Source organism: Xenopus laevis, chromosome 7S, assembly GCF_017654675.1.
Source record: "Xenopus laevis strain J_2021 chromosome 7S, Xenopus_laevis_v10.1, whole genome shotgun sequence".
Lineage (NCBI taxonomy): Eukaryota > Metazoa > Chordata > Amphibia > Anura > Pipidae > Xenopus > Xenopus laevis.
The window spans coordinates 12,963,590-12,976,937 of NC_054384.1; the positions used below are offsets into that span (position 1 = coordinate 12,963,590).

Genomic DNA, 13,348 nt, shown 5'->3' on the forward strand with positions numbered 1-13,348 from the left:
GTATATTATTTGTAATAATGCATTTCATGATCTGTTTTCATGTGCAGGGTATTATGGTATAGAAAATATAATATAGAGCTACAGGGATGATTTGTTTTGCACATTTTTCCCCTAGGTTTGGTGGTTTTCTGTTTATTTAGTAGCGTATGCTGACATGCCACTGAACAACACATCATTCAGCTGCTATAATTTCTGTTTGTGTGAGCAAAAGCACATACCTTCCTTATTGCTTCCCCCGGGACATCAATGAATACTTTCTGCCTGTTAAGCTAAAGATAAAACACTATGGGCAGATTTATTAAAGGATCAGTAACATAAAAAATGTTTTAAAAAATTTGTTTGTAGACTACGGAAAAAAAAACACCAACACATATTAAACTTTAAAATCACAAAGTCTTTCTTTAGAAATAACTGACCAAATCTCCGCTTGCGCTCCACTTCAGAAAAGGTGATCGGGTGATCCATCATGTGGTGCTCGATTTCTCTACCCTGCTTTCCATAAAGGAGATAGCCAGGGAGGAGAATTGAGCGCCGCACGATGTAGTGCCATGTAGTAATTATCTGTATTAATTACTAATCAGCCGTATATTGTGACATTTCTATTCTTTGTGTACTGTATATTGTGAGTAGGTCCCTAAGCTCAGTAAGTGACAGCAGCACAGAGCATGTGCAGTGAATCAGCATAAAAGAAGACGGGGAGCTACTGGGGCATCTTTGGAGACACAGATCTTTACTGCTAAAGGGCTGTGATTGCCTTGGGCTGGTACAGAACTCAAAACATAATGTACAACATTTCTAGCTACTTCTTTAGCAAAGTTTTAGTTCTCCATTAATTAAACCCAATAGGATTGCTTTGCCACCAATTAGGTTTTATATCTTAGTTGGGATCACAAACAAGGTATCGTTTCATTAATACAGAGAAAAAAGGCCATCATTTAAAAAAAAAAAAAAAAGTGAATTATTTAAATATAATGAAGGATATGGGAAACAGCCTTTCCGTAATTATGAGATTTCTGTGCAACAGATTTCTGGATTAAAGTAGTTAGTCTGCTGAGAATTCTGTTCTTACAGTAAAATTACCAGCAGTGAAACATAAAGGCATTGATTCCCCATTACCAGCGACATTATGTAGTCAATGTAAGAAATAACATTATAATACACAAAAGCCATGAATATTCTGTAAATTATATCCTTATAAACGGTGAGTTCTGATGTCATCAGTTATAAACGGTGAGTTCTGATGTCATTTCAGTCACATGACTCACTGAAACTTGTGTATTATAATAAATAAAGTACCCCCAGTTGAAAAATAGGAGGATATTAGAAGTTGCCTCGGAGTTTCATGACCTGTATAAAAACACTCCTCTGTAATTTATAATATCCTTATATTTTACAAGAGGGGGTACTTTATTTACTATATTACTGACAATGGATAAAGACTACTCTGTTGCACAATTCAGTCAGCAGGACCAATCAGATTAATGCCAGAGCAGAGCTGGAAAGAATGGGATGGAGGGCCGAGTTGTGACCATAAAACAGAACTGGCTACACCTTGCTGAGAATGCTGGGAGCTGTAGTAGACCAAAAAGGGTAAATGACATTAGAGAATAGGAGCAAGTCACAGAAATAATGAAGGGCAATTAACCTAAGTTAAACTACAACTCTCAGCTCCTCCTGACAACCTACCCTTGTATTCACCAGGAGACAGGAGGGCCTACGACTTAACCAACCCACCCGCTGCCAGAGACATGAGCAAAGCCCTCCAGCCTGTAACCCTGTCCCCTATGAGAGGAGAACTGCCCCATGCCGCCCAGTGACAGCTCCCAATACTAATCCCGCATGCTCAGTCACCTACTTGGCGCTTTTCTGCAGCAGCTCCTCAAACTGGCTCTGAGAGCCGGCCTCTAACACCGCCGCCATGTTGCCTGCACGCAGGGAGAGCAGACGAGCGCCGAGCACGCGATATAACCAATCACAGCTAAAGCGCAGAGGGAACAGACCCGAGTAGCAGAATGCAGAACGTGGATTGGCTGAACTTGACTGATAGAGGCGCTCCTTCCGGGTTCAGCAGGGTTGCCACTTGCCAGGTTGGCTGCCAAAATGGGCTGCTAATTTAAAGCCCTGGGGGGTTTGAAACTACAAACTAGCCAAGGTACGGATATGGGCTTTTGGCTGGTTTTTACTTTGGAAACCAGCCAAAGTTTTTTCTTGCCCTAATGTGCCAGTCTCCCAGTGCATGTTGGGTAATGTAGTTTTTGTTTAACAATTTGCAGACTGCCAAGTTTAATGTAAGACTACAATACCCAGCATGCAATGGGACTGACTTGTGTAGCAGTCAGGAGTTATCAGATTTTGCATACCTCCCAACTGTCCCATTTTCAGAGGTACTGCAGTCCCTCATTTGTACTGGAAAGTCCCTATTTGCTCTGCACTGAACAGGCAGAAAAAGAAACAAAGTTTCTCACTTAATTGGCTTTTAGCAGAAAGCACAGAACAGGTGCAAATAAGATACTTTGTGACAATTTTGAGACACAAAAAAACAGTTTAGATAAGGAGAAATATTTTCAAACCTTCATAACCTGCCAAATGAACATGGTAATTAGGGGGCGTGGCCACAGAAAGGGTGTGGTCAAAAAATCAATAAGCTACGTGCGGAAAAAAAATTTCTGTCCCTCTTTTTACTTCCAAAATTTTGGGAAGTATGGATTTTGTGCTCTGTACCCCAGTTAGGGTTGCCACCTTTTCTAAAAATGTATACCAGCCGGTGGGGGGGTGGGAACAAAAAGGGGTAGCAGTGACGTAAAAAGGCTCAGAGTCACGCATAGTGACGCAAAAGGGGGCGGAGCAACACACGCGATAGACAGAAAACTGAAAAAAGGGAAAGTACTGAGCAAATTGGGGGCAGGCCAAGGGCTTTTCCTTAAGGGTATTACAAATTACCGGCAACTTACATTGCCAGTAAATTTGTAATACTGGCCCTGGCCTTGGCAGGTGTCAACCCTAACCCTAGTCTCCCATCCCTCTTAAGCATTCTTGCATTTTCCGGTAACTTTACTCAATTTCAGACAATTTTGTTGCAAAAATCTGCTGGCCACCAAAAATGTCTAGAGATTGAGCTGTTTTACCAATATTTATTGAAATAGTACATGTATTAGGGCCTCATGGGACCCCTATACCTCTGGTGCCCCCCTCTATATTTATGCCCCTGGTGACGGGCGAATCTTTGCGATTTTGCTTCATGGAAAAATGTGCAAATCAGTGAAAATTTAAAAAGGCGTATTGTCACATATATTCATTTATTTTTAAGACTTTTTTTCCACTGCACATACTTTGCAATTTTTGGGCTACCTTTGAAGTGCCTCTTGGCTAGTTTTGGGCGGGTTTTGTAGCTGACTTTGGCTGGTTTTTAAAAATTAGACCTGGCAACCCTGGGGTTCAGCATGGTAGAGAAGTTCAGGTCTCGTGTGTGTAGAGGGCAATGTTTTATAGCTTCTCTGCTCTGCAGCATTATGCAGCCGCTGTTGTCTCTTTTATTTAAATCGCTTTTGTGTGGAGTTCCAGAAAAGCATTTTCCTTTCAGGGTTTCAACCATTATTTTAAAAGGAGACATTTTGTGTAAAAAAATTAGAAGGTACCAGTGCGTTATACTCATTTAGATATAGAAGAATTGTGCTTAAAAAAAGTAGTGTTTCTGTCTGATTTATTGAATATTTCTGCAAAAACCCTAATAATCCCTCCCTTCCCTTCTACTTCCTGCTCCCTGAATTCCCAGGCTGTGCAGGGGAGCCGGCAGCTCTCAGCTCACTGCACTGTAGGACAGGAACCAATCAGCAGCTAGCAGGACCTGATAGGGAACTGAAGCCTGTCTGTGCTTGTGTGACTGCAGGGCTGTCCCTCTACTACTGTATTTCTGGCAGGGACCGTTAGGACACGCCCACCCCTCATTTGAAACACAGACAGGGACCAGAGAACATCTATAGTGAGCTCCAATAAAGGGGCTATTTTTAAAGATAATGTGAATTTTTAGCACTATGTAAAATCAACACCATATATTACTTATAATTGCCTAAAAAAATAGGAGTTTTCCATTTATCCTATATGTCTCCTTTAAGAATAGCGACTATAGAATGAGCATTCCCCCAAAAATCGTCTCTCTGATCACCATAAAGCTGTCTCCAGGAGGTGGTTCCACAAGGTATTAAAGGAGAACCAAACCCTTTTTATTAAAATCCCCTACCCTTTATCCCCTGCCGACCCTACATAGATCCCCCCCCAGCCTAGGTGTTACCCTTGGTAAATGCCCCTAACTCTTTACTTACCCCTTGTTGCAGATTCAGGGCATCAGAGTTCATGGGCGCCAAATTCTTCTCTTCTGTAATCTTCGGGTCTTCTTCCTGCGCTTTGGCAATTTCCATTAAAATTGATACAATAGTTGCTAATATTCTACAGATGCTGCCTGAGAAATGTATCAACTAAATGTAGCAAATTGTAACAGTTTAGAATCTGCACCTGGATCACTGAGCTAGAGTCCTACATCGGGTTTGGTACTCGCGGAATACCAGAAAGTGATCGCGTTCGGGCAAAAAGTCCACAATTACTTGGTTGAGTGGGCAGTCTGCGGTTAACCTGGCTGGGTACCCAACAAAGGTGCAGGTTTGTGTCCAAAAAATAATATTGTCCCAAGATCCAATTTAGGTTCACAATCCTTATCTGGCTTGCACTTGTATCCCTTCAAGCCCGAATCACAATATCTAAAAAAAAAAAAAAAGTGCGGGTTTGACCTCTTCAACCCTCCCTTGTGGTTCTTTTCCAGTTTGTTAGTTTGTTTTTTTTTATTTGAAGATTCTGCGTCGCACTAACGATGTCAAATGTGACACCGGTTTTGAGATGTTCCCCGGTTTGGAAGGTTAGTTGCCCTATTGCCGGTTTTAACTTTTTTAAAGCAAGCCCTATCTGCTCTATCGCACTTCGCCTGGTCTGAGGTGGTGAAGGCAAGTCTGGCGCAAGAGGTAACGTTCAGTAAAATGCGCAAGTTAGTGAATTAGCGGTTACGTCCCTTCGCCATAGCGGAACTTCGCTTGGCGTAAGGATGCGAAGTAGCGCTAGAGTAGGTCCACTACGCTAGTGAATTTACGCCAGCGCCCGTTAGTAAATCAGGGAAGTAACGAAATCACGTCACACTGGCGAATTTTCGCTAGCATTTGCCACTTTGCCCTTTAGTAAATTTGCGCCTTAATGTTCAACCTCTAGAAGCCTTCTTACTATCTACTCTATTGCACTTCGCCTGGTCTGAGGTGGCAAAGGCAAGTCTGGCGCAAAAGGTAACGTTCAGTAAAATGCGCAAGTTAGTGAATTAGCGGTAACGTCCCTTCGCCATAGCGCAACGCGATTACGTCCCTACGCCATAGCGCAACTTCGCTTGGCGTAAGGATCCGAAGTAGCGCTAGAGTAGGTCCACTACACTAGCGAATTTACGCCAGCGCCCGTTAGTAAATCAGGGAAGTAACGAAATCACGTCACACTGGCGAATTTTCGCTGCCACTTTGCCCTTTAGTAAATTTGCGCCTTAATATTCAACCTCTAGAAGCCTTCTTACTTTCTAACCTCTAGAATCCTTCTTACTGTCTAACATCTAGAACCTTCTTGTCGTCTAACCTAAAGTCTTCTTACCATCTAACATCTAGAACCTATTTCCTTCTATTGGTTATCATGCCTGTAGGCACAAAATGAACGGCAGAACGATTGATCCCGGCAGTCAACAATATTGAAAGCCACATTGTAAAGTTAACACCAAATTAAAAGCAATGGGTTAGCAGACTAAAAAGTGAATAGTAAGGATTTATAGTTGTAAGAATTTGACTTTATGACTAACTTTAATTTCCATTTAATGTACTCCAGGCTGCCTCTTCTCTCTGCCAAGATTTGCAGTGAATATTGATCAAATGGCGCACAGGGTGAAGCACATGTGGCGGGTACAGATGGATCACACAGCCAGCGAAGTCGTTTTTTACACCGACTGTGTCATTTTGATGTTTTCACAATCCCTCGTCTCATTACCTAATTTATTGCAGGAAATTGAAGGGTTCAGCAGTCTCTCTGGAATTAAAGTCAATTATGACAAGTCTAATATACCTATATAAATCTTCCTCTCACAAAGGAAAGTGCATACAAATTAGCATTGTCTATAAAATATCTAGGGATAAATAACATTAATTCCCATTCCATTTTATATGACACTAATTTCTGCCACTTTTCTCATCACGAAACTTAAACATTTCCCATAATCCTCCAACACAGATGCAGAAAGTCCTGTCGCTTGGTTATGCTGCATATTTTTCTGTAGTAAAGCATATGCACTTGCTTTGATCTTCATACATGTAGGGACAAATTTACTTAAAGGGATCCTGTCATCGGAAAACATGTTTTTTTCAAAACACATCAGTTAATAGTGCTACTCCAGCAGAATTCTGCACTGAAATCCATTTCTCAAAAGAGCAAACAGATTTTTTTATATTTAATTTTGAAATCTGACATGGGGCTAGACATTTTGTTAATTTCCCAGCTGCCCCTGGTCATGTGACTTGTGCCTGCACTTTAGGAGAGAAATGCTTTCTGGCAGGCTGCTGTTTTTCCTTCTCAATGTAACTGAATGTGTCTCAGTGGGACATGGGTTTTTACTATTGAGTGTTGTTCTTAGATCTACCAGGCAGCTGTTATCTTGTGTTATGGAGCTGCTATCTGGTTACCTTCCCATTGTTCTTTTGTTAGGCTGCTGGGGGGGTAAAGGGAGGGGTTGATATCACTCCAACTTGCAGTACAGCAGTAAAGAGTGATTGAAGTTTATCAGAGCACAAGTCACATGACTTGGGGCAGCTGTGAAATTGACAATATGTCTAGCCCCATGTCAGATTTCAAAATAGAATATAACGAAATCTGTTTGCTCTTTTGAGAAATGGATTGCAGCGCAAAATTCTGCTGGAGCAGCACTATTAATTAATTCATTTTGAAAAAAAAAAAATTTCCCATGACAGTATCCCTTTAAGGTGGAATATCGAGGGTTAATTATCCCTTGATATTCGGCTGTCGAAGTTAAATCCTTCGAATATCGAAGTCGAAGGATTTAGCGCTATTCGTTCGATTCGAAGGATTTGAATCCATCAATCGAACGATTTTTGTTCGACCAAAAAAAGCTAGCAAAGCCTATGGGGACCTTGCCCATAGGCTAACATTGACTTCGGTAGCTTTTAGGTGGCGAACTAGGGGGTCGAGGTTTTTCCTTAAAGAGACAGTAGTTCGACTATCGAATGGTCGAATGATTTTTAGTTTGAATCGTTCGATTCGAAGGTTGAAGTCGAAGGTCGAAGTAGCCCATTCGATGGTCGAAGTAGCCAAAAAAAACATTCAAAATTCAAAGTTTTTTTCCTCTATTCCTTCACTCAAGCTACGTAAATGGGCCCCGTAATGTCGACATCTTCTAATGATATTCTCCAGGGGGTAGGCAAAATAAAGGAGACACAAAACAATAAATTGACGCCTATTAACAAATAATAACGTATTATTGTGTTTAATCATCTCCGATAAGCTTGATCAAGTTTGGTTGAAAAGATTATACTTAAACATGTGCGGTAAGTCTCCAGGTATTCTGTGAAAAGTCATATGACAAAAGCTTGAATATTCGAGTTCTGAAGAAGCAAAAATACAGGATCCAATTTTGAGATAAAAAAATATCTGATCCCTGTTCATTTTAATGGTGTCAGTAGATCAGAGCTGGAGGCATGCAGCTTTCCTTTAATCGGAGTAAATGACATGATACATTTCAAAAATCGCCATTTCGGTAAACAGTGAAAACTCAAAGCACACAGCATTGATCGCTAAGACATTCATGAATGAAAGAGGAAACGTGATTCACTCACATTAGCCTGATTAAACATGAATTTCCCACCTTAACTCTGAATGAATGTGCCTGTCAGTGTGAACACCAATCCCTATTAGGTACACATGGCCTTTATTCACTCAAGTGCTTGCTTTTAAAGGAGAACTAAACCCCGCAATAATAATAACCCCTGCCCACTACCCTTCTTAGTCCCCCCCTCCCTGCTTCCCCCCCCTGCATAGGTGATTACCAGAGTAAATGCAGCGGAGCTCATTGGCTCCATCTTCCAGCTCTTCAGTATTCTTCAGGTCCTCTTCCTTCCCTTCGAAAATATGTTATATTGGTGTGTAGGCAGCCATCTCAGACCAGTTTGCATGATCCTGTGCATTCAGAAAGAGCCAGCACTTCATAATAAAACTGCTTTCAGATAAGCTATTGTTTCTCCAACTCAATGTAACTGAAGGGATTGCAGTGGATTTTTACCATTGAGTGCTATTCTCATATCTACCAGGGAGCTGTATACAAATGTCAGGTGGCTGTTATCTGGTTACTTTCCCATTATTCTGTTCATAGTGGTGGTGGGGGGGGGAGGGTAGTGATGATATCACTCCAATTTGCAGTGCAGCAGTAAAGAGTGACTGAAGTTTAACAGAGGACATGTCACATGACTGGGGGCACCTGGGAAATAATAGCATCATGTCAGATTTCAAAATTAAATGTAAAAATATGTGTTTTGCTCTTTTGAAAAGTGGATTTCCGTGCAGAATTCTGCTGGAGCAGCACTATTAATTGATGCGCTTGGAAAAAACATGTTTTCCCATGACAGAATCCATTTAATATGTAATTTAGGTGCACAGCCTTGCTCTTGCATTGAAATTGCATTAGTGATCCACAATGGGGTTTATGTGAAATTGGGCAATGTAGCTCAGGGGAAAATGCACCGCTTGCCAGCCCTCTCCTGCTGACACCCAAACACATTAAATGGAGACTATAACATAATTACCACGGCTAATGCTACTGCCTCCTTTTGGGTAGGTCTTAGATGAGTGGCCACTGTTGAACCCAAACTGTATTACTTCCTCGCCTCAAATCAGGGAGGGGTAAAAGTGGGATCCATAAGTCCTTCCATTGCATACTCCGGCCTCAGGAACTTTAGTTTAGACCAGTGATCCCCAACCAGTGGCTTGTGGGTAACATGTTGCGCTCAACCCCTTGGATGTTGCTCCCAATGGTCTCAAAGCAGGTGCTTATTTTTGAATTGCTGCCATGGAGGCAAATTTTAGTTGTATAAAAACCAGGTGTACTTCCAAACAGAGCCTCCTGTAGTCTGCCAGTTTACATAGGGGCTGCCAATTAGTCAATCACAGCCCTTATTTGGCAACCCCATAGACCTTTTCACGGTTGTGTTGCTCTCCAACTCTTTTTACAATTGAACGTGGCTCACGGGTAAAAAAAAAAGGTTGGGGACCCCTGGCTTAGACCTATCTCCTTGGGAGGAAACTACTTCCCCTCTGGTCTGGGGTTGATGATTTTGTTTAACCCCATATCCCCCAAGGAGGCTACAAAGGCACAAAACTCATGTTGGTTTCTTGTTTATATACGGTGGCTTTCAGTTTAAGACATTTCACTTCTGCGATGTAGACGGACTACAAAGGCTATTGCCCACGGGTTACCCGCAAAAACCTGCGGTACCCTGCGGGTTGCGGTTCGAAGTTCCAGGTGCGGGTCGGCAGTTCTGCGGGTCGGGCCGCGGGTTTTCTCAATAGCGTTATGTACTCCGTTTTTCCCGATCACGCCTACTTCCAATGATGTCACATCCGGTTTACAATGACAGCACTTCCTGATACTTGATGGTCAGTGGGTCACAGGTCCGAGTTGGGGAATAAGGTACTTCAGGTCGGGTAGCAGGTCCAAGCGGGTAAGAATGCGGGTCCGGGTTACGGATTGCAGGTTGTGGGTACGGGTTCCAAAAAATGGACCCGCGCAGGACTCTAGCTATTGGAATGTAAGCATGAGATGTCTTTTTAAAATATATAAAACAAATATTTTTATAAAATATCTCTATATCAATTAAACCAATCCCTAACTAGACCCCTAAAGAGAGACAGCCAAACATGACTGTATTTACTGCCATTAAAAAAAAAAACCTTCATTATAAAAACCTGAAACCTACTCTTTGTATTCCAGTTTTATGCAATTATCTGGCATTGTGTCAGAAGGTGCAATTAGTATTCCGTGCTTCAGCTCAGAGCTCTCCGGCTGCTTCCCGTTCCAAACCATCTTTGTTGCACGTCTATCCAGTTTCACAGGCTTGATGCAGGGTCAGGCTGTACCCTGTGTGATGGATTTATTATTACATCAAAGCAAATCCTTTTCTTTAGCACAGAAATCAATATGCACCACTTATAACAATCATATACTTTCATCCTGAGAAATGCTAATATACAAGATGCATGAATGCAGTTTTCCTATAGCATTGGATGTTACTAAACATTTGTTATTGTTTCTGATGATTTGCCTTTTCTCTGTAATCATAAAAGAGTACAGGTATTAGATCCGTTATCCAAAATCCCATTATCTAGAAAGCTCTGAATTATGGATAGGCTGTCTCCCATAGACTCCATTTTATCCAAATAATGCAAGTTTTTTTATAAATTATTTCATTTTTTTCTGTAATAATAAAACAGTAGCTTGTACTTGATCCCAACTAAGATATAATTAATCCTTATTAGAAGCAGAACCAGCCTATTGGGTTCATTTGGGGGCAGATTTACAAAGCTCGAGTGAAGGATTCGAATTAAAAAAACTTCGAATTTCGAAGTGTTTTTTTGGCTACTTCGACCATCGAATGGGCTACTTCGACCTTCGACTACTACTTCGACTTCGAATCGAACGATTCGAACTAAAAATCGTTCGACTATTCGACCATTCGATAATCGAAGTACTGTCTCTTTAAGAAAAACTTCGATCCCCTACTTCGGCAGCTAAAAGCTACCGAAGTCAATGTTAGCCTATGGGGAAGGTCCCCATAGGCTTGCCAGCGTTTTTTTGATCGAAGGATATTCCTTTGATCGTTGGATTAAAATCCTTCGAATCGTTCGAGCCTATTGGGTTCATTTGGGGGCAGATTTACAAAGCTCGAGTGAAGGATTCGAATTAAAAAAACTTCGAATTTCGAAGTGTTTTTTTGGCTACTTCGACCATCGAATGGGCTACTTCGACCTTCGACTACTACTTCGACTTCGAATCGAACGATTCGAACTAAAAATCGTTCGACCATTCGACCATTCGATAATCGAAGTACTGTCTCTTTAAGAAAAACTTCGATCCCCTACTTCGGCAGCTAAAAGCTACCGAAGTCAATGTTAGCCTATGGGGAAGGTCCCCATAGGCTTGCCAGCGTTTTTTTGATCGAAGGATATTCCTTCGATCGTTGGATTAAAATCCTTCGAATCGTTCGATTCGAAGGATTTAATCGTTCGATCGAACGAATAATCCTTCGATCGTTCGATCGCAGGATTTGCGCTAAATCGTTCGACTTCGAATATCGAAGTCGAACGATTTTAGTTCCTAGTCGAATATCGAGGGTTAATTAACCCTCGATATTCGACCCTTAGTAAATCTGCCCCTTAATGTTTACATTAATTCTAGTAGACAAAAGTTATGAAGTTATCCGTAAAAATTCCAGGTCCCTAGCATTCAGGATAATAGTTCCCATACCTGTACCTTGTACTGGATGGTAAGAAAGCTGCATGAATCCCTACTTTCGTCATGAGAACATTTTTTTTGTAAATGCATCAGTTCATAGAGCTCCCCAAGTAGAATTCTTCAATGAAACCTGTTTTTCAAAAGAGCAAGCAGACTTTTTATAATTGATTTTGAAATTTGACATGGGGCTAAACATGTTCTCAGTTTTCCAGGTGTCACAAGCCATGTGACTTGTGCTCTGAAAAACTTCAGTTACTCTTTACTGAGTTGCTGCAACTTGGAGTGATATCACCCCCACCCCCCAGCAGCCTGTCAAAAGAACAATAGGCAGGCAACAATATAACACCTCACTGACATCTGCATTATTAAAAATACTCCCATGCCTCACCTAGTGATTGAAATGAGAAAAGCACTCATTAGTAAAACACTAAAGTCTGGCCATGACTTCTCCTGTTACACTGAGCAGAAGAAACAAGAGTTTATCTGAAAGCAGTTGCATTGTATAGTGCTAGCTGTTTCTGAAAGCAAAGGATCAGGCACAATGGCCTGAGATGGCACACCACTATTACAATTAAAAAATGAATTTATTGGATCAAGAATAACATTTTAAATGGTAGAATAGTGCTTGAATGGCTGCCCCCATGGCTACACAGTAGCTTGTTTATATAAACTATAGTAGTACTTTTCTGTTATCTACTGTGTATCCTGTGCTTGAATGGTTGCCCCCATGGCTACACAGTAGCTTGTTTATATAAACTATAGTAGTACTTATCTGTTATCTACTGTGTATCCTGTGCTTGAATGGCTGTCCCGTGGCTACACAGCAGTTTGTTTATATAAACTATAAGAGTACTTATCTGTTATCTACTGTGTATCCTGTGCTTGAATGGTTGCCCCCATGGCTACACAGCAGCTTGTTAATATAAACTATAGTAGTACTTATCTGTTATCTACTGTGTATCCTGTGCTTTAATGGCTGCCCCCATGGCTAAACAGCAGCTTATTTATATAAACTATAGTAGTACTTATCTGTTATCTACTGTGTATCCTGTGCTTGAATGGCTGCCCCCATGGCTACACAGCAGCTTGTTTATATAAACTATAGTAGTACTTATCTGTTATCTACTGTGTATCCTGTGCTTGAATGGCTGCCCCCATGGCTACACAGCAGCTTTATTATATAAACTATAGTAGTACTTATCTGTTATCTACTGTGTATCCTGTGCTTGAATGGCTGCCCCCATGGCTAAACAGCAGCTTATTTATATAAACTATATTAGAGTTTCTGACGTAAACAAAACAGTTTTGCCAGCATGGAGCAACAGTACATCATATTGTCATTCCTTTAAAACACTTTCATTTTTTTTGTTACTGTTCCTTTAACTGAAAGGTAAACCACTCCTACAGAAAATTAAAGAAGTGCCGCCTTGTATGGTTGTACTTCTTTAACCCTGCTGCTGCTGAACTACAACTCTCATAATCCGCTAAGTAACATCTTTAAAACAATTATAGGAAAACATAAACTATGGGGAGACAAGACCAGGGCTGTAATGTACAATAATACCAGCCATAATTCATCAGCAAAACATTGATACAACACATTTATACTGAGTTGGGAGACTGGGAATCTCCCCTGCACGTGTCAGTCTGCAGATGCGCCCAACACGTTTTTCCACCAAAGCCACGCCTCCTTCTGCAGCTCTTCGGCACACAGAGGGTTACTCCTCCGTTCTCCTTAATCCTGCCCTCTAGCTGCTGCGGGGGCTC

At 41.3% G+C, this 13,348-nt stretch overlaps 1 protein-coding gene across 2 annotated transcripts in view; it reads right to left on the reverse strand.

Annotated features, from left to right (window-relative positions):
- Positions 1–1,931, reverse strand: part of glrx3.S (glutaredoxin 3 S homeolog) — a 32,786-nt gene extending 30,855 nt beyond the window's left edge. The window contains exons 1-2 of one of the 2 annotated variants that reach the window (XM_041570551.1): positions 1,856–1,909; positions 219–269 (exon numbers count right to left, since the gene is read on the reverse strand). Coding sequence is in view for 1 of the 2 variants with exons in the window: in NM_001095381.1 (NP_001088850.1) it covers positions 1,856–1,920 (65 nt within the window). In the remaining variant the exon portion in view is untranslated. 2 annotated transcript variants of the gene reach the window in all.
- Positions 1,932–13,348: the final 11,417 nt, after the last annotated feature.